The sequence below is a fragment of the Natator depressus genome, chromosome 1 (genome assembly GCF_965152275.1).
Source record: "Natator depressus isolate rNatDep1 chromosome 1, rNatDep2.hap1, whole genome shotgun sequence".
NCBI lineage: Eukaryota > Metazoa > Chordata > Testudines > Cheloniidae > Natator > Natator depressus.
This window is the reverse complement of record NC_134234.1, coordinates 17,664,709-17,689,954: the sequence shown is the minus strand read 5'-3', so window position 1 is coordinate 17,689,954 and position 25,246 is coordinate 17,664,709. Positions and strand designations below refer to the sequence as shown.

The window sequence follows — 25,246 nt, the reverse complement described above, 5'->3', positions numbered from 1 at the left end:
GTGAAACAGCGCTTCAATCCTGTGTTCACTTACAGCCACGCTCTCTGCCGCCATCCAGACCCTTTGCACCACTCTGGCATCTTACTCACCAGCAGAGAATGGCCCTGTTGGAGGGGAGTTCTCAGCTCGTGTTAAGCTAGACTTACACCACCTCCTTCCCACCCTCAGTGTAGCGGGGCAGGGAGAGGTGCGGCCAATGTGCCAGTGTGCTCCACCAATTCCCAGTTAGCTAATGTTCCCTAGGGAAACCTTGCCAGCTGGCATCGGATAGAACTGCTCCCAGGAGCTCACTGCCAAGGGCTGTAAATCCAGCACCGATCACAAGTACTAGATTCAGTTAAAGTAATAAAAAGGCGGCGATCAGCAGTGCCTGAACGTAGAGTATATAATCAAAATAAGTCCCAGGACCAGGCTAGCATTCCTATCAGTAACTGCTGGAGCCCCCCAGTCCCAGAACGAGTGGAGTTAGACAGCTCTTGCAGTCAGGCATACTTCCTTATGATTTCCCCTCATTATGTTCTGCTTATGTGGTGCTGTCATTCAGGTCTGGTGCTTTGTGCTAACAACATTTCAGGACATGATATTCAACAAATAGTCTGATTACGTTGTTGAGGATCTTGAAACATGAGAATGAGACTATAATTGACCCCAAAATATTGTCTTTGACATGCACTCATCTATTTTCTTGCATGATCAGGCACAACACTACATCTGCGGGCACTGGAGGGACGTAATGTATGAGTAGATGAAAGCATTCTGCCTTTAAAGAACAAAAAATTAGTTAACTATTCACTGATATGATATGAGAGCTATTTATAAAATCACTTGAAATATTGGAGGTACCAGAGTCTAAAGGTGGGAGTGCAAGGTGGGAGTCAAGAAATCCTGAGCTTTAGTCACAGCTCTGCTGCTGATCTAGTGTGTAGCTTTTAGACACATCCCTTAATCTTCCTATGCCACGATTAACCTGCCTCTAAAATGAAGGTAACACTTTCTTCCTGCCTCGCTGGGGTGTTTGTGGATGAAATACTACATGTGACGTGCTTTCCAAATGGAAAGCATTATTGCTATTACAATTGCTGTTCTATACTTCAATATTTTACAACAGCAGGACCCTCTTCTAATAATCTTTTCAACAGAACAATTTTAGCCTGAGACATTGTCTACACAAGCAATTTGGGCCAATTTGACTGAATCAGTTTAGAATCCAATTTCGTTAAATCACTGCAACCCCCTTGTGGTCTCAGAATAAGAAGGTTCACACAAGGGAATTGGGCCTATTCAACTAAATTGGTTTCTAAACTGATCTAATTAAATCAGTGCAACTTTCTTGTATAGACAAGGCCTAAAATGAATTTCATTATAACTGGAATTCCAATTTTCAAATTGCAATGAACTGTAACAAATTAGGACTTGAATTCTACTTCACTGTAAATAGTTTCACTATATTCTGGTTTACTAGAAGTGGGTTTCATCCTGTTGTCACACCAGTCAACTGTAGACTCCAGGGGTGAAATCCTGTCCTCACTGAAGTCAGTGGCAAAGCTCCCATTGTTTTCAATGGATCCAGGATTTCATCCAAGTTTAGGCTGCATTAAATAACCCCAGAAAATGAGAATAAATTAAAGGCCCAAATGTGTTCTCAAACTATTTATCATGAAACTTTCAGATCCCGAGGCATAAGGATAAACCAACTCTTGTCAGAATGTACTATTGTATATCTGACTTTTCTGTGACACAAAGCTAACAGAAGGACTGGAGGGCTCAGGACCTGGTAATGGATTATAAAATATATTTTAAAATAAATCTTTTCACCACTAGATTGCTGGATCACACTGGTAGTGGGTAGTGACAAGCAATTGTGACCATCTTATAGATGTTTGTGAAATGTGTTGGATGATCTTAGTGCACTGCAGCTGTCTCTGCTGAGCCTGTTCTGGGGATAAACAGAGGACATCCTGGACTGGACTGTCCCTTGGGTGTCTTTCTAAGATAACCAAAACAATAAGTCTATGTAGGTAATATGACTTTTTGCAAATGGAAGAAAACCCATTGTGACAGTTCTCGGGGCACCCAGGACTGTGAGTCACCTTGTTATCCTCTGCCTCTAGCAAGAGGTGCCCCCCCCCACCAAAAAAGTTCAGTCTGTTGCAGAGCTGGCTGGCTTCATAGGAACCAGGACCCAATTTTTCATGGGAACATTTCTGCTCCCCAAGGTGAAAGGATACAGAGTGCCTTTCTCCACTCTGTGCTATACTGAAACAGTCTTTTGTCTTTTTTTTTTTTAAGTTGCTTTTCCAGTGTGAAACATGCATGAAGTGTCAAGTATCCAGATGGTCAGAAGTTGACAGCTTTGAAAAACCAAAGCCACTGTTAATAGCTACAGATCATGAGCTTGTGACTGGTGTACAGTACATCCAGATAAGGTCAACAGGGAAAAAATTTCAATTGACAACCATGTAGATAATATTTTATTGTTTTGTGTGTGTGTACATATATTGTGACAAACCCAGACCGGTTGGGTGCAGGAGTCTGGTCCTGCTGGGATCCTGGAAGTGGGAGGGCAGAAGCCCACTGCTAAGGGATCTCCCGCAGCCTAAGGGGAGGATCCACAAAGTCCAGGATCTCAATTAATTACTGGGGACAACTAAAGATATAACAGAGACAGGAGTGAGGTCACAGGGCTAAACGAAGGGAACCTGTTGGGGACACCGAGCAGAGAACCCTGGACAGCACCCTCTCCTCCTTGAAGGTGTCAAGGGAGCCAGCGGGCGCCGCCCAGAGGAACTCTGCCCAGATGCATGAGCAGACGGAGAATCGGAAATAGGCCCCGCAGTCACAGGAAACCCCATCAGCCAACCTCCTCTCCCTGGTCTTGTAGATAGCCATTTTGGCCAGTGCTAGGAGGAGGTCGAAAAGGATGTCCTGCGGCTTGGTGGGATTCTCTGGCTGTTGTAATGTTCCTTTTTTATTTGCAAGTGGTTTTAATTGTTTGCAGTTGTCTCTGATGGTTTTCCATTGAAAGGCTTGGGGTGGAGGAAGGCTAGACAATTGAGCCTTGCATTACATCGCTGGCTAACCAAGGCGGGGTAACAACTCCCTCCAGCTAGGATGGGCCATCGCTGAGATATTTTGTCCCCTGATGATTAACTTTTACTCCAAGTCCATAAAGTATACTTTCAGCATAATTACATTGTGCTTTCAATTCACCTGCACATACATTTCGCAATGATTATGCATTTTGACCAGTTACAAGTGTTCTGTAGATACCGTACATGCTACTCTTTATGGATAAGTATCCCACAACACATGTGTTAGGTGCAGTGAGTTTGTCGGGTCTGAGGTGAGACTTGTTTGCAAAGATCAGGGGACACTTTGCCAGGGAGCCTCTGTGTCACACCCACCCATCCCTGAGATCAGCAGCCCACCTGAAAGCGTTATTTAGGGCTCTCCTCCTGAAGAGAATTTTAATTATACTAATGTTTATTTCACTGCTGTGGGGTTTTTTTTAATCTAGGCAACTTGGGGTATGTCTACATAGCATTTTGGAGCCTGCGGGAGCAAGCCTCCCAGCCCGCCTCCCTTCCTAAGCATCAGAGCCTGAGCTGCAACTTAAAATCGCTGTCTACACAGCTATTTTTAGAACGCTAGTGCGAGCCCCGCTACCCAACTCTATCATCCCAAGCTGAGAGGTTTGCTGCCACGGGCTCCAAAATGCTCTATATTCATACCCTTCCAGGCTAAGCCACGTAACTCAAGAAACAGTAGCTGATGAGTGACTGTGTCTCTTGCCATACAATGCAAGCCTCTGTGTTTTCACAGCTGCTTGAGTCTGACATTAGATCGATGCCTTCCCTTCTGGCTTGGGTTTCGCGTCCACAGGAGAAGCAAGCTTTTTTTCCCTGCAGGCTAACATGCCTGACCAAAGCTCATTAGAGCCCAGGGCTCCTAGCAGCTCCGCTCACCAATGACAGAAGCAGAGGCGTTTCTATAAATAAACCATTCCTAGTTTTCCAACAGTTGTTGAACGTAATTTTTTTTACATTTATCCCTTCCTTCTTTCGCCCTCTTTAGTGCTCAGCCTTGTGTGAAGTGAGCTTTTCCCTTCTAGTAGCAGGGCTTGCCAAATGCTAATTGACTGTTAAAAATGTCCTCATCAAAGCACAAATGCTGTTCAGCTAGCTAGCAAGCCAGGGCATGAGTTACCCATTAGGCTTTTAAAAGCCGAGTTACATAGGTCTGGGAAGTTGACGCCCCCACTTGAGTTACAGAATAAACACCTTACACATCTGGAGCTTTTAAAATGCTCTCCCCATGCCCTGTGGACTTGAATAACTTTTTTTTCATAACTACATTCACTAAGCAGCGTTTAGGAGACATCCAAATGATGATCGTGGATGGAAAAACGAATTGTTACGGTGACCTGCTAAGAGTTTTTTTAAAATGTCACTGAGCTCTTTTTTGCTTCTCTGTGATCTGTGAAGAAGGTTGGAAAGTTTTTTAATTAATTAAAAAAAGGGGGTTTTCTGCTTTTTTTTTTCTCTCTCTCTCTCTTTAGAAATATCACCTGCACCAAATCTGGACTTTCTTGGTTTTGCTTGAGGATTTATTGGGGGTCTCAGGGCACTTTAGGGCTTGTCTTCACTGCCGTGCTACATCGGCACAGCTGCACCGATGCATCTGTGCTGATGTAGCACGTCTAGTGAGGACACGCTGTCTCCCATCGATGCAATTACTACACCTCAATGAGAGGCAGAAGCAGTGTCGGTGGAAGAGTGTCTTCTGCCAACATAGCACAGTGTAGACACCGCTTTAAGTCGATGTAACTTATGTCACTTGCGGGGGGGTTCACACCCCTGAGCAACGTAAGTTACATCGATTTAAGCAGTAGTGTAGACAAGCCCTTAAGGTATTCAGGATGATACTTAATCATGTGCTTACCTCAAAGCATGTGAGTAGTACTATTGAAATCAATGGGTTTATTCACATGCTAAAAGTTATGAACATGTTTAAATATCATTTTAACTCAGAGCCTAACACCTTAATTGAAGATGCACGGGTGTTATCTATCAAAGACTTCCTTTATCCAAAATGTTATTTAGGCATTGAAGTTAAATAGATGTAGAAACAAAGAAACAAAAACCCCAATGGCTTTAAAGTCTTACTAAAACCCCTTTCCATTTCAATTACTCTACTTTCACTTTCTTAGCTCTTGTGATGTCATCGTGTCATTACTTCTACAGCATTTCATAAATCTTCCATAAATCTTCTGTTCCAGATGTGAAGTTCTAATGTAAAAAACAAGCAAGGGAAAAAATCAAACCGAAACAGTTCCATGCCTTCGCTATAAATTACAAAGAAGCAAAGCAAGGGCAGTTTGGATTATGAGCTTTTTGGAGCAAGGACCATCTTTTTATTTCTGTGTTTGTACAGCACAGGGTGCATATTTAGGGATAAAAATTCCAAATCCATGCAGGGTCTGATTTTCAGAGGTGTTGAGCTCCCCTTCGTGGGAGCCGTGGGAATCTAGCTCCTCTGAAAATCAGACCATTACATTTTAAACCCAGTTACTGTAAAATCAGCTCCTTCTCCATCCACTCACCTGTCCCAAAATGATTTCTTTGTTGATCCATGTTCTCCCTGCCCTAGTGGGTGAGGCTGTCGCTAATACATAAAACAGTATGTTAGTGAGATCAGCAATGGCTGCAGGGAAAACATAACCCAGAACTGAAGTCTCGGCAGGTATGTGAAGGAAAAACTGCTTTCCAGATAGTTTATTTAAATGTGCAAGTCCATGCGATCTGTGACTGATATTGGATCCTAAACATGTTTTTAGAAATAGTAAATAAAACCTTTGAGGTCCAGTAACTCAGGAAACAATCACAAACATAAACTTTGTCTTTTAAAAAGAAGATAGTGTGCTTTAATAACTATATTTCTTGACTGAATGTCAAGACCCAGGGGTTCTATTCTTGTCTTTGCCACTTACTTACAGTATGACTTTGTCCCAAGTCATTTAACCTCATTGTGCCTCAGTTTTTCCATCTGTAAAATAGGAGTGATAATACTTCTAGCTCACGGGGGTTTTGTGAGGGTTAATCCTTTAATATTTGCACAGAGAGGTTCCTGTTTGGAAGGCTCTAGACATGCCAAGTATCATTTGTTTTATTTTTATTTCTGCTTTGTCTCTTAAAAACAGCTTTGATCTCGTCACTAATGGTGGGATTTCCATTATCTTACACTTCGAGCGGGCTCCCTTCATCACTCAGGAACACACGCTCTGGCTGCCCTGGGATCGCTTTTTTGTAATGGAAACCATAGTCATGAGGCATGAAGAGAATGAGATTCCAAGCTGTGATCTCAGCAACTTTGCCCGTCCCAACCCCGTGGTCTCCCCGTCCCCCCTGACAGCATTTGCAAGTTCCTGTTCGGAGAAAGGCCCCATTGTTCCAGAAATTCAGGTATGAATCTTCTTTCTAAAGTGAAACATTTGCTCCAGGCAGTCAAGTGGAGCAGTGCAAATGGAGCTATGCACATCCAGGAGTGTGCATCCTATTCTGTTTCTGTACTTGTTAAAACATTTTGTGACACTGATTTGGGCTTCACAGCTTTCCAGAAGCCTAGAGTCCTTGCCTACTTTACACAGTACATTTACATACTTTTTAAAATCAAAAATAGACGCAAGGCCATAATGCTTGGTTTTGTTAATCTCTGACAGATAGATAATGAAGTGCTTATTCACCAGCAGCAAAAACTGCACTGGCTCTGCTTTGTCCTCACCTCCCATCTACAGGAACAGGGTGGCTGTGGGACACATTTTAGGAGGTAACAGACCTTCAGGGTACATTTCAGCACCCACTGCTAAAATGCTTAATGCTACTGTTCTGCTTTGGGGCAGAATTTTGGAATTGAACTTTCCCAAAGTTTGGGAACATAACTTTCAACCTTCAAACCTGAAGAAAATATTGTTGGGGTGAAATCCTGGCCCCATTGAACTCAATACGAATTTTGCCTTCATCTCCATAATCCCACATTGTGTAACATATAGTATAAAAACTCCCCAGTGGAAAAGTGCTTGAAATTCTACCATTACATTCTATTAGACACACTTTTCAATAGAGAAATGTTAGATACAATGGACATAATCACATTTATTCCTTGAGGGATATAGGAATGCTTATTATATTGCAAAGCAGAGTCATAATACATTTACAGAGGATTCCAGAGTACTCAGCGGTCTGAAATGCCAGTGCTCTTTCTCAGAAATGCAGCAATCTCTGGAGTACAGTGTTGCAGCTATTTAAATGTACAGAACAGAATAACAGAGTCGTGCAACTGAAAGGGGAATTTAGGTAACCAGAATGATAATTTCTTAAGTTAAATTTCTGCTGGGACATCAGGGCTAATTCCCAAGCAGTCAGAACCTTACTTTAATCTGTCATCCAAAAGGCATATTGACAGTATTCAAATGTCTTTGTTTCTCATCAGTTTTTGGGTCAGAGTATTATGTGTGTCATGCTGAAGAAATTGGACAGAGTAATAGTTTCCTCGCTCAGTGGAGTAGGTGTGTGATGGAGGAAGCAGGATGCCTGGAATGCCATTTTTCTGTGGGTGTGCATCACCAGGACAGTATTGCTCATGAAATGCAACAAAGCACAATATGCAACCATTTTGGAAGATCTTGGGATCCTTAAGATTTGAACCACCTCTTGAGGCAGGATCCTTTTAAATATATTCTTGGCATTTGTTTGATGTGTATTTACTGCTCAGTTGACTCCTTGTCTGAAATGGTAGTCAATAGGGACAGAGAGAAGTCAATTGTGGCAGAGAGAAGTAAACATTTCATACACCGAATTGAACCAGACGTTGCAAAACAATACCTCGGTGGCAATTATTTCTAGCCGGTATTTTCCTATAGGGGTTGTATGTGAAGACAGATTAGATGAAAGGGACCAGCTTCTTTGTACTGCTGCTCAGCTGGTCTCTGACTGAGCCTGCTGCCAGCATAGTTTGTTGCTAAACTTGCAAAATCTATCTTAAAATTCCTGGGTTTTCCCAGATCTGCCATTTTTCACCCTCGTAAGTACATAGGTATGTAAATTGAAAAGACTGCATTAGATAAAGTAAATATTTATGGACGTGGTGCAACAGTACTTTAACTTCCGTAATGCATAAGTTTGTCAAGTGCTGCTGTGCTCAGAGGTTGTGAGTTATCACTTGAAAAAGTATTAGGTCTTCGATAATAGCCCAAAACAGCCGCTCTTAGGAGCTTCATTTCCCAGATTGGTGGTTATTTATAACTAAAGCCCATATGCGAGGGGCATTCCAGCACAACTGAGGCTGTGTAAAGCTCTAACAAACAGGGGTCAAGTCTAGTGGTTAGAGCAGTGCACTGAAAAGAATTTCAGATTCCTGTGGTCTATTCTTGGCTCTGCCATTGACTGTGTACCTTTAGCAAATCCTTTCAACTCCTCTGTCTTTCACTTTCCCTATCAATAAAATGGGTAGGGATCTTCTGAAGACTGGTTTTTATTTATAAAGCATTTTTTCAGATCCTTGAATATCCAAGGTGCTGTGCAAGTGCTAGAAGTATTGTTATAGGCAGCAATGCCTATAGTTCACATTGCCCAACACTTTCCGTGACAAGACTCTGTTTTCAGTTGCTAATACATTTGCTATGCCAGCTGCCTGTCTGAGATTGGTTTTTTGGAGGGAAGTTCCAGTTAAATGGTTCGGCCTTTTCCAAGAACAAGGCTGGGGGAAAATACACTGTTGTGCCCACGTTAAAAAAAAAAAAAATCGTACAGCCATTTCACTGAGAAGCTCTTGCACCTTTGTGATTTGGAGCAGGATCTGGAAATTTGGCAGGGTGCCCACCCTAATTTCGAGGATGTGCCTTTTGCCATCCCCAGAAAATCTGCCTTAAACTAGTCAAGTTTTTACCCTCCCAAAAATCTCAGTTCATGTATGCTCTGTAGAGACTAGTGAGAGTTTAGCAGCCAAATTCTCTGAATATTCCATTGGTACTGAGCACGCACAATCCCCAGGGCAGCTAGGGCTGAGCAAGACTTTTTCTGCAGTTTCTTGTCCCATTTGGCTGGGACTGCAGTAGTACTGGGCACTGGGACTGAGAGGAGGAAAACCTTCTCTCCTGGGCTTTCAATGCTCCCCCTGCTGGTGCCCAGACAGCATGGAGGAGGAGGAGGAAGCAGGATGCCTGGAATCCAGAGGGACAAGGAATAAGGTGAGAGGAGAGCTCAAGGGAGGGGGGGTAGGAGCAGGAGCTAGGAGGAGAGAACAGGGGCAGGGGCAGGAGATGAGGAAGGATAGAAGCAGAAGGAAGACAAAGGGCAGGAGGGGAAGAAAGGAGCAGAGATGGCGGGACATTGGCAAGAGGTGAGGCTGGAGCTGGGGAGAGAGGGGACAGGAGCAGGGTGGGAGAGGATAGGCAGGAACCGGGTGAACTAGCAGCAGGAGGAGGGATACAGGGACAAATAAGGCTCAGTGTCTCACAAAGAGTCTAGGAGATGAAGATTGTCACCAACAGAACGCAGCAAGGTATAGGGGCAAAGCGGAGAAAGGGGAGCATTGGCTGGGGGCAGGGCCGGCTCCAGGCACCAGCGAAGGAAGCAAGTGCCTGGGGGGGCCAATAGAAAGGGGCGGCACTCCGTCCGTCACGTCCGGGTCTTCGGCAGCAATTCGGCGGCGGGCCCTGCAGTCCCTCTCTTCCTCTTCGGTGGTACTTCGGCGGCAGCTCAACCAGGCTTGGTTTTGTTTTGTTTTTTTCCCTTCGCCGCTTGGGGCAGCAAAAAAGCTGGAGCCGGCCCTAGCTCAGGGCATCTTGGTTACAGATGGCTGGAGCCTTTTTCTGCTTGGATCCCATTGTAAGCATTTTTAAGCCTCCTTTCCCACCCCACCCCCTGCAGAAATCACCCAGAGAGACATTCCTTGGCCTCCACGAATAACCCGGTACATCGTGAATATTTTATAGTTGATGCCTCGTAAATGGTTTAGAAACTTCTCAGAGAGCTTTGCTAATGATGTAAGTGTCTGATTAACTGCAACTTTGCTGCCTTTAGTGTCTGCTCAGTGGTGATTTAACACCACCTGGCTGTTTTTCCTCAGGCCCTGCAAGAGGAGATTAACATTGCCGGCAGCAAACTAAAGCTGAGCTACCTGAGCAGCCGCACGGCTGGCTATAAGTCAGTCTTAAGGATCAGCATGACTCATCCCACCATCCCCTTCAACCTCATGAAAGTCCACCTTATGGTTGCCGTAGAAGGACGCCTCTTTAGAAAGTGGTTTGCAGCTGCCCCGGACCTCTCCTATTATTTCATCTGGGACAAGACGGATGTCTACAGCCAGAAAGTGTACGGACTGTCAGAAGCCTTTGGTAAGCTCAGAACACATTCCTCTCTTTCCATCTTGCATGTAGGAAGTTGTTAAGTGGCAGAATACAAACTTATCCTAGAATATCCTGCTCTTATGTTTTCTTCCCTTCACTGCCTTTTCCAGAACGTCATCCCAGCGTAACCGTTGTGGGCCTGATTCTCCATTGCCCTGCACATTGTGTGATCCTCTACGTCTGTAAAACAATTACACAAGGTGTGAAGCAATGGAGAATCGGGCTCTGTGTGTTCTTTGCACCAGCTCTTGAACCCAGCACCAACCGTGGTTTGTAGCCAGCTGGCTCTGCTGTTACGAATTACACCTGAGAGGACACGCACACAAATGCTGCGAATTACACCTGGTAGGACACGCACAAAAATGCTGCAAATTATACCTGGTAGGACACGCACACAAATGCTACGAATTACACCTGGTTGGACATGCACACCAATGCTGCGAATTATACCTGATAGGTCATGCACAGTTCGAATCTAGGCTGAGGCACATCAACAAAGTCCACAACCGCAGAGTTCCCAAAAGACACTAAGTTTATTACGCTCGAGCGTGGTACCCCCCTGCTAGCCAGGAGGGGACCCTGAATACAGATTATACAAAGGTTATATACTTTTTAGCAAAATATGTTGCCCTCGTGCATCGGAAACCTTAACCAATAAACAAACCCTTTTCTTCTCTACCACCTATCCCTGCTTGGTGCATTCCTCGCGCTAAAGCAGTATGTTAATTACACAGCATGGTCCTAAAGCCATGCATCAGTAACTTTTATTATCAGGATGGGAGGCCTCACATCAAAGGCCAAGAGATGGGGAGTTAGAGACTGACAATAAACAGATACTGGGAGTCAAGGCAGGCTGGAGACAAGGAGGAGGATTTTCACAGGGATTCAGTATCTAAGGATCACTCCTCCTGGTGTATGATGTGCTTGCTTTTAGACAATGGTGGGCCCCAAACCAAAATGGAGTCACATGTGCTAACTTTTCCTTAACAGTCGTTCCTTTTTTTTTGTACGTCAGTAAGCTATATCAGGGCTGAGTAACCGCGCTGCAGGGCTAGCAACTGCCGACAGCACATACTGCAGCATTGTAGGCATACAAAAATAACGCAAAAACAATAACAGTCAAAAAAAGTAAATACAAAATATGCCGTCCCCACGTACCCACATCCGGTAGCCATGAGGTGAGCCAGTCCCAGACCTCCTGGAATTTGGCGCTGGTAGTGTCGAGGCTGATGTGGTGGAATAGGGCTGCCTGTTGCTTGAGGATGTGGATGTTAGTTTGCACCCTATGGTGCTGATTTACAAATACACAACAGCTTGAGTTGACCAGAACACAAACCCCGCCTTGATTTGCAAGGAGATAATCCAGGGCTAGGCGGTTTTGCAATGTAGTTTGGGATAGCTGAGTGACTTCAATTTGAAGGGCAGATAGAGCATTTGCAGTAGCATTTGCCATTAGTTCCAAAGCAGCTGAAATGTTAACTATAGCTTTTTCCAGCTCGCTTACTCCCAACCATGGCAGAAACCAACGCACAAAGGAGTGAAAGCCTTTGGGCCATTGAGAAAGGGGGTTTAAAGGAATACTTTATCGGTCCCTCCATACTAGATTGCGGATCTCTCCCCGGGTCAGGTTCTGGTGTACTGTTACGGCGGGTACTATAGCCCCTAAGGTACATGGACCACACCATCCTGCTGGGAGAACCTTATAGGCTGTGTGATTGCATAACCAATATCAGCCAGACCCCTCGGGGACTGGCCACGGGGTCCTGGAGTAGGTAGAGGGGCCTCCCGCACCAGAGCTGATTTGGGTGGTGTCCTGGCACCCCACAAAATTCCCTACAAAAACTGTATTTTCTATGCCCTTACGTCGTGACACACATAAAGCATAATTACCCTGAGCCACCATATCAATAGACCATATTTGGATTGTAACATTCCAGTTAAATGTAGTGTTTGCCCATAGCTTAGTTTGGAGTGTTTGATTAAGGGGGATAGGTACCCCTACCAACGGGACCCCCTGACCAAAATATGTGGGGGGATATGAATACAAATCCAACACTGTGTTCGATTTACACCCTGTTCGATAGTGCGGGTTAAATTTAAGAAGCTATTGCCCTCCCATCCTTGTATTGGACTTGGGAATAGGGAGAGGAATCCCGCAGGCAAACCATACCAATGTCGGCATCCTCCTTTAAATCATACAAAAAACACTACCCCCAATGTAAGTCCAATAAACAGGAACACAAAAAGTCCTGGTGGGCTGTGAAGGTCCCAGTAGCTGGAAAGTTTAGTCCATGGGTTGGTCGTCGTGTTCATTCGTGAAGTGGCTCGTCCAATGGCTTGTCAGGGTCAGGTGCGGGTCCCAGCGCCAACTTAACGTAGCTATGATGGATCCAGGAACCTTTACCTGCAAAGGAGTGGTGGCAGATGGTGGGAGTAATGTTCGTGGCTGTAAGGCGTTTTTGGTATTTATACTTGCCTACAAGCACAGGTTCCAGCCTCTGGAATAAACCCACCCCACCACTTCACTTCACGTTCCCAAGAATACATCCCGCAACTTCCTCCCTGCCAATGTACAATGCTCCGGTTTTGCCATTAAGGCCAATTCTCAGTGTCTTTTGCAGTCAGGAATCCTTGGATTTTGGTGGTTTTAGCAGAGCAGGCGTTTTTTCTTTTTTCTTGGAACAGTCATGGTTTTGCATTATACAGGGGAGAGGTTACTAGCACGTCACCCTGTAGTGCTTTGGTTTCTTTAGCAAATACTGAATGCAGGTTAGCTTTGTCAGTGGACAAGGGAGAGGTTACTAGCACTTCACCTTGGTTTTTTTTCTGCTGTTCAAAAGGAGAAAAGAAAAAAAAACCCAGAAGGAGGGACAGGTTGATCAGTAGTCGAAGTGAAGTCATCTCGAGGTGGAGGGGTCTTTTTGCAGTAAGAAGCATGGGTCCAGGCAGTCAGTCCTTGGCACTTCACAGCAGTGTTGGTAGTTAGCAGGACTTAATAAGGGCCTTTCCAGCATGGGGCCAGAGTAGTCTTTTGTTGATGGACCTTTATTTAGACCCAGTCGCCTGGTTTTAACAAATGGCAGGTTTGCTCAGGATTCTTGAAGCAGGACTTCTTTTACCTGTAAATACAGAGACCTAACACATTTCATTAAGGTCTGGCAGTGTGTTGCAGATCTCACAGCTGCTTGGGCACATTCAAGCCCCCCTCTTTCTTGGCTATTAGCCAAATCCTAGCTGTGAGTAGTATTCTTGGGCAGGCCAGTGTCTTATCTTTGGACCGAGCCTGCCAGCTACAGCTTTGAATTAGCTCGTCCTCCGTTTTATTTCTTTTCCCCTTCTTGGCTTTTATTAACCTGCAAAGGAAACTTTCACTTTTTACTCATACACCTTTGTTTAAAAAGGAACACATGTACATTGCCCACTATACAGCACTTTAGTCTTATTGTTTAATGTATGCCACATACACCCTTCCAGGAAAATGACTTTACTACAGAGCTTTGGAGCAACAAGCCAGGACAAGCACACCCACTTTTGAGGAGTCCACTTGGTACAACCTCTGGTGTCCAATAGCTTTCCTCCCTCCCCAGCCCTCTGGCTAGAAATGTGAGGTAGTCAGAAGGATCTCATGTATAATATGGGGAGTGGGTTAACCTTTCATGTCCTTGCTTCCAAAGACTGTTGGTGTGCAAATTTTAACAACAATTTTTTTCAATTAAAAGATCTGGCCAATGAATTTTTTTTTTTTTACTTAAGCAAATGTATTAAACTTTAGTATATCACATTTTTTTGATATTATCCAAACACTTTGTATTCCAAATTGAATAAAACAAGTATCTGCATTTTGATTTAACCCTTCTATTTAGTTTTAAACTAAACTGTCCTATGAAAAATTAAACACAGCAATTCTGGCCACAAGACAAACACCACAAGACAGGACATAGAACACAGAACAGAATTCCTATTGTGCCAGTAAATTCATGAGATGTTGAATTGCTTTTCAGCTGGCATCAGTTTTCTCTGATTTTCTGAAAGACAAAAAAACCCCACAGATCTACCCCTTTTGGGCAGTCAGTCATTGCTTAAAATATTTCCTTTTTATACAAATACCCTTGTTAATTGCAGGCAAAACAGAGGAATTACCCATATTTTCTTGTAGTTGTTTTATAGGCAGCCCAGGTTTCAGTGGCCTCTACCTTATCAGTTAGGTAATTTACATTAAAACAAATGCTTTCCAGCTTGCTTTTGGATCCACAGATTAAAGATTCTTACTTTAAAAAGGGCACAATAAACATTACCAGACTTTTGATTGCCTTTTACTTTTAACTCCTGCTGTCAAACACACAGCGACCTGAAAAGGAAGACACCACCTATTGTAGCCCCTTGGAGCCTAATAAGATATTAATTAAGTAGCACTGTATAATTGCATTTCTTTGGAAAAGGGCCCATTTTTTCCAAAATGGCTGCAAAAAAGCCAAGAATTCTTTTTCTTTCCAGTATTTCACAAAGTTCAACTGCTTAATTCTTTCCAGCAACTACAGAGTTAACTTCTTACTTTCCTTTCTTAAATCACTTGCTTATTTCCCAAAACGACACCCAATTAACTTAGATTTTACCATTCCAAGTATTATTCCGGGATTTATGTTTTCCATTCCTGTAATTATTTACTCCTCTTTTTCCACTATGACCTCCAAGTTTCCAACGTGTTTTCCAGTCTCTCTATCTGTTGCCTGCCCGCTTGGGCCCAATCCTGTTTTTCTTTCTGAACTGTCCCTTCCATGAGCACAGCTTTGTTTCACTAACAAATTAACAAGGCTGCTTAACTAGCCCCCAGCCCTCCTGGTCTTTTTTCTTAAATATTTTCTCTTACAAGGGCTACCCGAGTCCTCCCCCCATGAGGCTTGTCACCTGGACAGAAAGCACGGCTAATTGGCCAGCAAGGAGGTGACTGGCATAAGTCAGAAAGCCGAGGGTAAGCCGGAGGAGGGGCAGAAGCAGGCATAGCACAGAGCGGGGCTGGAGACCCCTGAGATGAATAAGAAAAGGAGGAGGAAAGAGGATGTCCTTTCGCATGCGCATAAGCCCAGTTGTTCCATACATACCAATAATCCACCTGGGCTGGAGCTTTGTTTTCCAGCCTTTTCCTAAGCGCTGTTAATTTTTCCCCAGCAAAGGAACCATCCGGTGGCCAGTCAAAAGGTGTTTGAGTTGTTAGTGCTGGCCACTCAACCTTGCACAAGATTACAGCTTTTTTTTTTTTTACCTAACCCATGGGTACCAGAAATATTCCCCCAATTCTCGAGAATTTCAGCCAAAGGGGTCCCCTTACTTACACTCTGCCCAGAACCCATAATGGGCTACCAAAAGGACACCAAATGTGCCACCTTATCGCCTAAGCGACGGCTCACACCCCCCCTCCTCGGAGTTCTCAAAGGTGAACTCACCCTGTGCCGGCTGGAGCTGTCCGAGAGGAGGAGTGTAGTCTCGCTTGTTGGGGCGAGCCTAGAGTCCCTGCGTGGTCGCCAAAACTGTTACGAATTACACCTGAGAGGACACGCACACAACTGCTGCGAATTATACCTGGTAGGACACGCACACCAATGCTGCGAATTATACCTGATAGGTCACGCACAGTTCGAATCTAGGCTGAGGCACATAAACAAAGTCCACAACTGCAGAGTTCCCAAAAGACACTAAGTTTATTATGCTCGAGCGTGGTGCCCCCCTGCTAGCCAGGAGGGGACCCTGAATACAGATTATACAAAGGTTATATACTTTTTAGCAAAGCATGTTGCCTTCATGCATCGGAAACATTAGCCAATAAACAAACCCTTTTCTTATCTACCACCTATCCCTGCTTGGTGCATTCCTCGTGCTAAAGCAGTATGTTAATTACACAGCATGGTCCTAAAGCCATGCATCAGTAACTTTTATTATCAGGATGGGAGGCCTCACATCAAAGGCCAAGAGATGGGGAGTTAGAGACTGACAAAAAACAGATACTGGGAGTCAAGGCAGGCTGGAGACAAGGAGGAGGATTTTCACAGGGATTCAGTATCTAAGGATCACTCCTCCTGGTGTATGATGTGCTTGCTTTTAGACAATGGTGGGCCCCAAACCAAAATGGAGTCACATGTGCTAACTTTTCCCTAACACTGCAGCTGAAGAAGTTGAAGTCGTACAGAAAGAGGAAGCTTCCTCTGTGCTGCCCATGTAACACTTGTATGGCTACAGCTCCTTCCCCTTTTCACGGACATCACAGAGCCCCCTCAGCCCAAATGCCATGTCTGTCAATCGTTGCAGGAGAAAGGATATCGGAGTGGGGGCGGGGGGGCACTGAGCATGCATAGTGACTGCTCTGTGCCGCAGCTAGTTGCTCCCTGTCTGATCGACAGTCAGCCAGAGGAATCTTTAAAGGAGCCATGGTCCTTAGCTCACAGCTCTGAAATAGAGTTCATCTAGGAGGAGTAGATCAGGCCTTGGCAATGGCAACAGCATGATGAAGAGCCCCCCTGCCCCTGTGTCTCCACTGTTGTTTTAAAACAACAGACATCCACCCCTGACCCTGCTCCTCCTTGTTGCCCTTGGAGCAATTCAGGGATAACTACTGCCCTGCAACTAGACTCCTCTTTGCTCCCTTGCAGCCTGAGTGGAGATATGCCTCTCAGGAGGACAGCAGGGGGCTCTTTGTCTCAGTCTGCAGAGAGAGAGAGTGAGTCTCTTATTCCCACTTATACATGGGGCTAAGCTTCCTTGAGAGAGGCTGGTTGACGTGACCTGCTGAGGCTTATGAGACCCTGTAACACTGCATAAGTGATGCTCTGGATGGAGCAACATGTACAGATAACACATAGTTAGGGTGCTACCAAATTCACGGTCCATTTTGGTCAGTTTCACAGTCACAGGATTTTAAAAATCATAAATTTAATGATTTCAGCTATTTAAATATGAAATTTCACAGTGTTGTAATTGTAGAGGTCGTGACCCAAAAAGGAGTTGTGGGAGGGGGTCACAAGGTTATTGTAGGGGGGGTTGTGGTACTGCCACCCTTACTTCTGGGCTGCTGCTGGCGGCGGCGCTGCCTTCAGAGCTGGGCAGCTGGAGAGCGGCGGCTGCTGGCCGGGAGCCCAGCTCTGGAGGCAGAGCCGCTGCCACAGCAGCAGCGCAGAAGTAAAGGTGTCATGGTATGGTATTGCCACCCTTACTTCTGTGCTGCTGTCTGCAGAGCGGGGCCCTCAGTCAGCAGCTGCCACTTTCCACCCACCCAGCTCTGAAGGCGGCAGTGTAGAAGTAAGGGTGACAGGGTAAGGTATTGCCACCCTTACTTCTGCACCGGTGCTGGCGGGGCGCTGCCTTCAGAAGTGGGCACCCGGCCAACAGCTGCCGCTTTCCAGCAACCCAACTCTGTAGGCAGTACAGAAGAAAGGGTGGCAATACCGTGACCCCCCTAAATAACCTTGTGACCCCCCTGCAACTCCCTTTTGGATCAGGACCCCCAATTTGAGAAACGCTGGTCTCCTCCCGGGGAGACCAGATTTCACAGTCCGTGACACATTTTTCATGGCCATGAATTTGCTAGGGCCTTATTCAGAGAGAAATAATTACCTACCTAGTGTGACGTGAGGGCCAGATTTTTATGAAGGCCTCAACCTGTCCCCCATCTCACATTCACAGTTAGTTGCAGCTAGAATTTAACTGCCTCCCTACCTGATTAGTGGGGGTGAAATTAGAGGCAGGGTCTGAAAAGGAGGCACTAAAAGGTTTATGCTCTTATATAATAAAGTTATTTCTGGCAGATACCTACAAGACACCCTTCACTTTGAACCTGTGTCTGGTTTGGGGGTTTTTTTGTGTTATTCAGGAAACCTCCAAAGGCGCCCAGAGGTTTAAAATACCACATTACTAGCTGAGTACACATAAATAAATATATTTTTTCATCAAAAGAGCTGAAAACAGAATCTTTGCAGAAAGAGGCGGAAAAGGCCTTTTGATTGTTCAATCCAACTCATCCCCCTGCCAATGCAAGACTGTTCCCTGTACTGCATATTTCTCCTGTCCAGTCTGATCCTGAAGAGTTTCTAATGTCAGTGCTCAGCACTTCTCAGGAGACACTGGGCCCCTTGCAAGATCAGACCCTTATTGTACCTGCCAAGAATTGTTCCACATCCTGCTTTTCCCTTGTCTCCTAAGCAATGTAAAACTGAAGATCCCAGCTCTGCTTCAGGTACTAGTGGTGAACTGGGTTTTGGGTCTTACTGCTTTTGAGGAAAGCATGTTTCACCTGAAGTCTTCTTGTAGGTGTTCAGTAAAATAATGGGCCTGATTCTCCTCTCACTCAAACTGATTTTACAGTGATGTAACTACATTACCTTTAATGAAGTTATTCCTGATATACACCAATGAAAGGGAAGTCAATCAGGCCTAAAGACTCTCTGAACATTATGAAAACCAACTCACACTCGCCCATTTTGTCTGTATTAGTGATCCTGGCCCAAATTAATCTCCAGTCTGTCTGTCAACTTTAATGGAGTTTACTGATTTCGACCTGCTTGGATTATGTTTTGTTTTCTAAGCTGGGCCATGTTTCTCTGCCTCAGCCCACTGCATCACTGCCGGGCAGCCTTAGCACATGAGGTAATGAACAGAAGCAAAGTACTATCATTTTGGAATTCTGGGACCATTTTTGCTAAACCCATGGGTCACCCGTTGCTTTGAATTGTGTCTGTGAGTTGGTGCCTTTTGAATATTTAGCACATTTGTCCAACATCTACTGCTGTGTTGACCTTTTTTTATGCCGAGTGGCCTTTAAAGAGGAGAATATTAAGACTGCATTAATGTGATGGTATTTTAAATAGAATTGGCACTTGCCTGTAGAAATGGCCTTTCCCCCACCTAATTAAAGCTCTCAGCTGTGTGCTGAATGTGCATTTCTGAGGTTATTAACCTATGGGCTTCTTTTTTTCCCCTTTGCTCCCAGTTTCCGTGGGCTATGAATATGAATCATGTCCTGATCTAATCCTGTGGGAGAAGAGGACGGCAGTCCTTCAGGGTTATGAAATTGATGCTTCCAAACTTGGAGGATGGTCCCTGGACAAACACCATGCCCTCAACATACAGACTGGTGGGTTGGCTTTAACAAATGGCATGAGCAGGGTGATGCAGCGGTACAATGCATTGTTGCTTTTCACCATTAATAATTCAGCCAAAGGGAAGACACACACATGCACACGCTACTCACAAATTATTCATTGTAACCTACATTTAGCGGCAGCTTTGTGTGGGCAAATCTGAAAGGAATCAGCTGCTATAAATCTGTTGTATATTTTTACGAAGTGTGCAGCCCCAGCTTTGGGCTACCTGTAAGGAATGGTATTGAATTGTATGGTGTCCATCAAAAAAAAGTCCCAAGGCTGAACCCTACATAAACACATGCAATGTATGCACACGGTCAGATAGGGTCCATCCTTTGTCGACCCCATTGAAAGTAAACCCACCGAATACAATCACACACAGCAAAGCATGGCATAATAGTCACCCTTGCTGCCAGTGGTGAGAACGCAGCTTGGAATGTGGACCTGAGGAGAACCTGTCCAATATGACTTCTATCCTGCTCAAGCAAACCTAATTACTCAGATTCAGAAGGCTTCCCACCCCTCAACTTCTGTGGCCAGCGGCTCTGCTAGAGCTCAGTTCCCTTTGAAACGGTAATATCTACATTCCTTAGCGCATGATGAGTGTTTAGAGATGGGGCATTGAGCGGGACAGAATGACTAGAACATGGCCACAGGATGGAAAGTTTGCACTATCCTGTGTGATTGTAGTGAGTATGGAGAGAGTTCAGACGGCACCACTAATGAAAACGTTCCTGGTCTTCTCACAAACAACATATCAGTTTCCCTGGGCCCTGCTGATGAAACCTACCCCAGTTAATACTCCACCCAGATTTTCCTAAGTGAATGTCCCTTGCCAGCAGACAACCCAGTGGATACCCTCTCTCACTAGTGGCAATTATCTTGACCTTCCAATCTCCACAAGGGGCATCACAGTGTTTCTCAACCCATGGTCGCAACCCCCAGGAGGGCTCCAAATAGCAATCAGAGGATTATGAGGCATTGAACATTTTATTACACTCTAAAGCAAAGAAAAGCTTGGTCTCCAACCTAGCCACTCACTCTTACCTTTCAAGTCATCTCTGCCAACCCCTTGAAACACCCACACAAATAAATTACAGAGGCTGATCATTGTTAGCATCTGTATATCTTTAGAGTAAATGGGGGGGGAGGGACGGCAACCTGAAAAGGCTGAGAAACACTGTGCTCTAGGTGTTACAGCAACCTGGCATGGGCACTGGACACGTCATTTTTCATAGGATCCCATGAGAACGAGAGAGACCCTGGAGAGAGCTCTTGGGCGTGTAGCGCAACATGAGTCTGGAAGCTGGGATGTCAAGGTTCTATTTCCTCTGCTGCCATTGATTCATTCTGTGTCCTGGAGCAAGTCACTTGCCCTCCATGTGCTTCAGTTTCACCATCTGTCTTTAATTCCCTTTCTGCTCTTATCATTTTCTAGGCATCTTGCATAAAGGAAATGGGGAAAACCAATTTGTCTCTCAGCAGCCACCTGTCATAGGAAGCATTATGGGCAATGGACGCAGGCGTAGCATTTCCTGTCCGAGCTGTAATGGCCTTGCAGATGGGAACAAGCTCCTGGCTCCTGTTGCCCTAACATGCGGGTCTGATGGAAGCCTTTATGTTGGAGACTTCAACTACATCCGAAGGATCTTTCCCTCTGGGAATGTCACCAATATACTGGAGCTCAGGTACACCAGGCAGCTTGCAGCCCGTGATAATTGTTCACCTTATATTCTGCAGAAATTTTATGTACCCAGAATGAAAATGACACCAAAACTCTTTTTTTCAAACGAACAGAATGGGCCAAATTCACCTCTGGTGCAAGTCCACTGACTTCGACTTCCACCAGGAAGGTGTGCGGCCTGGTGAATTCATCCAGGATTGAGTCACGGTCCCAACATAGTCTAGCGCATTTCTTACCAGCTAACTCAGACTGAGTTAATGTGTCCTCCTTAGTCTGGTGAGAGACTAGTGGGAATTCTAAAAATTAACAGTTAGCCTCTGGGATAACCTACACTTGGAAGGACATACATCACTAATGATGATATGTAGAGTACTCCATGAGTACTCAGGACAGAGGATCATTCATACCTAGAACAGTGAGCTCACCAAGGAACTCCCAGAGTCTGTGACTTCCGGGTGGGTTTTTTGGGACGAACATACAAACACCCCTAGCGAATTCTCCACTGAAAGATAAGGGCTGGGTGAAGAAATTCTGTCATCTCCCCTGCAGGGAGATGAAGTGCTGCCACTCGCCCCTGCAGAAAAGTGAAGAGAAAACTTCCAGGAGGAAGAGAGAGGTTTGCAAAGCAGCATGCACAAAAGAGGGGAGGGAAGAAAATCGGGGGGGACGGGACGGACTACAGATGCGTCATAAATTTTGATGAAATAAAATATATTGTGACTGAGTCAAAATTCATGTTGACTCATCTGTGATATTTTTCCCTCCCAGACATTTCATGACAAACACACTGCCTTGTTGAAGGCAGTGGATCTGATTCTGATCTCATGCTGTGGCTACCCAGGATTAATTCCATGGAAGTCAATAGAGTTAAACTGGTGTAAGTGACGTCTGAATCAGGCTCAATGACTCTGCCTTAAAAGCCTGATCTGAAACTCAGTGAAGTCAATGGGAAACTAACCAATGACTTCAGTGGGCTTTGGATCGGGCCCTAATACAACATGTTTGTAATGACTGGAGATTAAACTGTCCTTTGGGGAATAATTACGTATTGGGAGTTTTACATGGATATGTGTGTCAAGATGTCTAGTCAGTGATATGCTTTGGTCCAAGCACTCATTAACCAGTACATTGCACACATGAGGATAAAGACAGGTTGCTACAGTTTTTTATGCTGACTAACCTATTGACAGAAATCCATGCAGTTTTTCTTTGTTTTAAATGGCATTTTGTTAATCTGACAAATCCCAGTCACAGACTGTGGGATGCTACATTATAAGGCTTTATTTTTAACACTCTGAAACAGCACTCCACAGCTTTAGTGCCTACGTGCCCAATGCTTCTCTTTTGGTGTGCAGTTCCAAAATGTTTATTTCTCTGCTTTTCTTCTGGTGAAGGTATTCATTGCATTTTTGAAACCCAAACATACCAAACCCCTCCTGCCAACACACACAAACAGCTACCAAGAACTCATCCATAATGTACAGCATCCCAATGGGACGTAAGGGAAATGGGCATAGATTAATCTTTTCATTATTAACAGGATACTTGTAAGAGCCAGTTTCTGAGAAGCTCTGAGCACCCATAGCTCCCAGAAGATGCAGGTGCCCGCCATCTCCCAAGATTTGGCCTAAAAGTGTGATACTTCTCGCTCCCCTGAGACATGACTGTAAAAATGGTCCCTACTTACTCAGCAGATTTGTATTTAGAGCCATGTCTGCTGACAAAAATACGGCCCCAGTCCTACAACGAGTTTCACATGGGAGGACCTTAATTGACTTAACTGCAGCTGATTGCAGGACCAGTGCCCGAGGTTGCATTGCGTTATACTCCTTTTCACCCTGAGGAATCAACGCTTCTAAAAGAGAGTGTGCTAGAGTCTGTTTTTTCTTGCGCATCAGCAACAGAATTGTTTACTAGTCAGTACACCTGTGCAAACCCACAGAAGTTCATTGGGTGCCACTGAGGGCCTAATTTCGCCTGTAGGACCTTTATTATGGGTGCTGATGTACAAGCAGAAAAGAATCCAGACTGAGATCCCAGGGCTGGCACTTAGAAGACATGGCGTTTTCTATGTTACCTGAGCTCATTCAGTATGGAAATTATGGAGAGTCAACAAACAAGGAATTCCATGATAACATATTTACAGTCACTTCTCTGAGCAAGCCACAGCTTGAGTAAGATACCAGGAGTGGGACTCCAAATATTGAGGAATGATTCCATGGTGGCCTACATTAAGGTGCATAGCATCCTTCCAGTGCTGAAAGGTTATTTTAGTGGTGGAGGCTGTGATTTCCAAAGGAGCCTAAGGCAGATAGGTGCCCAAACCCCATGGTAATTGCATGGGAGTTGTGTGCCTCACTTCCTTAGGCATTTTTGGAAATCCCACCCTGAGCTCTTTTTGTGTTTCAGCACTGTTAGAAACACCCTGTGCATATAGGTTTGGTTGAACAGTCCCTGATTGCAAAAGAGCAAATTGGAAACCTTGAAAGAGTGACCTTGTTGGATTCTCCAAAGAGCCACGAAGTTTAATTTACTCCCATGTTAATCCTTCTGGAACCATTACTGCTTTATCTGTGCAAACACTTAGGTTACGGGGGCCAAAAAAACACTTCTTCACTCCCGTGTGCTATAAACGAAATGGGTACAGATGCAGGCTGACTAAAAGCTATGGGGGGGGAAGTCATTGTTTTGGCCTAAATGGATTGTATCAGTGCCTCTTCAAGCAGCATTTCTTTTGAGATTCATACCCCCACTGTTCGGCACAGTCTCTTATTAGAGTGCAGTGCTCTTTTCTGGAGAGGAGAGGCAGCTGCAATGTGTCTTCCAGCTAATTACAATGGGGTATGTAACTTGGCCCAAGAAAAAAAAATCCTACTTGAATTCTCTGCCATGGTGTCTCTGAGATTCAGGCAGTGAACATAAAAGAAGCTGGCCAGAACAATTTTGCTGATATATTGCCTTGTAAAATAGAAAGAACCACAATCAGCGACAGTGAAAAAGCTGTAAAGCTTACTAAAGAAACAGGCTTCTATCCTGACATTATATTCCATGACAGATAATTAAAAGTAGTGAGTGTCTCTGTGTGTCTGTGTGTGAAGTGTGCCTGGCCCCATCTCCTGCATAAATGAGTACCTCTGAGCTGGTGAGATCATACTTCCTTTGTGATATGCAGCAGTACATAAGTGAACTCACTGACAAGTAATATCCAATATAAAGTATATCAGTGTCATGCCTGCTAAGTCTTTATTTATTATTGCATTGTATGGTACAGTTACTGTCAAGTTTTCAATCTGCTAATAATGCTTCTAACTCAGCCACTAACACCTCATACTTTCTTCTATTCCCTGCTTTCCTGCCGTCTGTCAGAAATAAAGATTTCAGACATAGGTAAGCCAACCAGTGGAGAATTTTATGTTTCTGCCCGTCTTGTTGCATGTTGTTATATGGTGAGCCACAAGTGCCATTTCCAGATGATTCAATAGCAAATGAAGCCAGTGTGATTAAAGCTGATGTAGGCGATCAGTCATCCAAACAGGAAGCCATTAATCATGCGTCAGGGTCATAACGCAATTCTGCTTGGTCTATAAATAGTCATAGTCAGTCAAAATAGACTATGAAGGTGGGAGGGAAGGGGGAAGAAGGCTCTTTGTCAAACAATTAAGTGAACGGCAAGACTAAGACAATTATCCATGTAACTTAAAAGGAGCTCTGGGTAACCCACTGGTTAGTGTGTGTTCCATGTTCTGACCCCCAGAGAACCACGCTCTGATACAGCTCCCAGCTAAAGCTCTGGAGCGGGGTGGCCAACCTGTGGCTCCGGAGCCACATGCGGCTCTTCAGAAGTTAACATGCAGCTCCTTGTATAGGCACCGACTCCAGGGCTGGAGCTACAGGTGCCAACTTTCCAATGTGCCGGGGTGGGGGGGGTGCTCACTGCTCAACCCCTGGCTCTGCCACAGGCCATGCCCCCACTCCACCCCTTCCCACCCCCTCCTCTGAGCCTGCCGTGCCCTCGCTCCTGCCCCCCCA

At 44.8% G+C, this 25,246-nt stretch overlaps 1 protein-coding gene across 2 annotated transcripts in view; it reads left to right on the top strand.

Annotated features, from left to right (window-relative positions):
* Positions 1 to 25,246, top strand: part of TENM4 (teneurin transmembrane protein 4) — a 2,219,108-nt gene that overhangs the window by 2,121,562 nt on the left and 72,300 nt on the right. For both annotated transcript variants that reach the window (XM_074955672.1, XM_074955678.1), the window contains 5 exons: positions 6,200 to 6,461; positions 10,126 to 10,393; positions 19,380 to 19,523; positions 20,972 to 21,221; positions 24,584 to 24,604. In XM_074955672.1, coding sequence (XP_074811773.1) covers positions 6,200 to 6,461; positions 10,126 to 10,393; positions 19,380 to 19,523; positions 20,972 to 21,221; positions 24,584 to 24,604 — 945 coding nt within the window. The remainder of the gene's footprint in view (positions 1 to 6,199; positions 6,462 to 10,125; positions 10,394 to 19,379; positions 19,524 to 20,971; positions 21,222 to 24,583; positions 24,605 to 25,246) is intronic.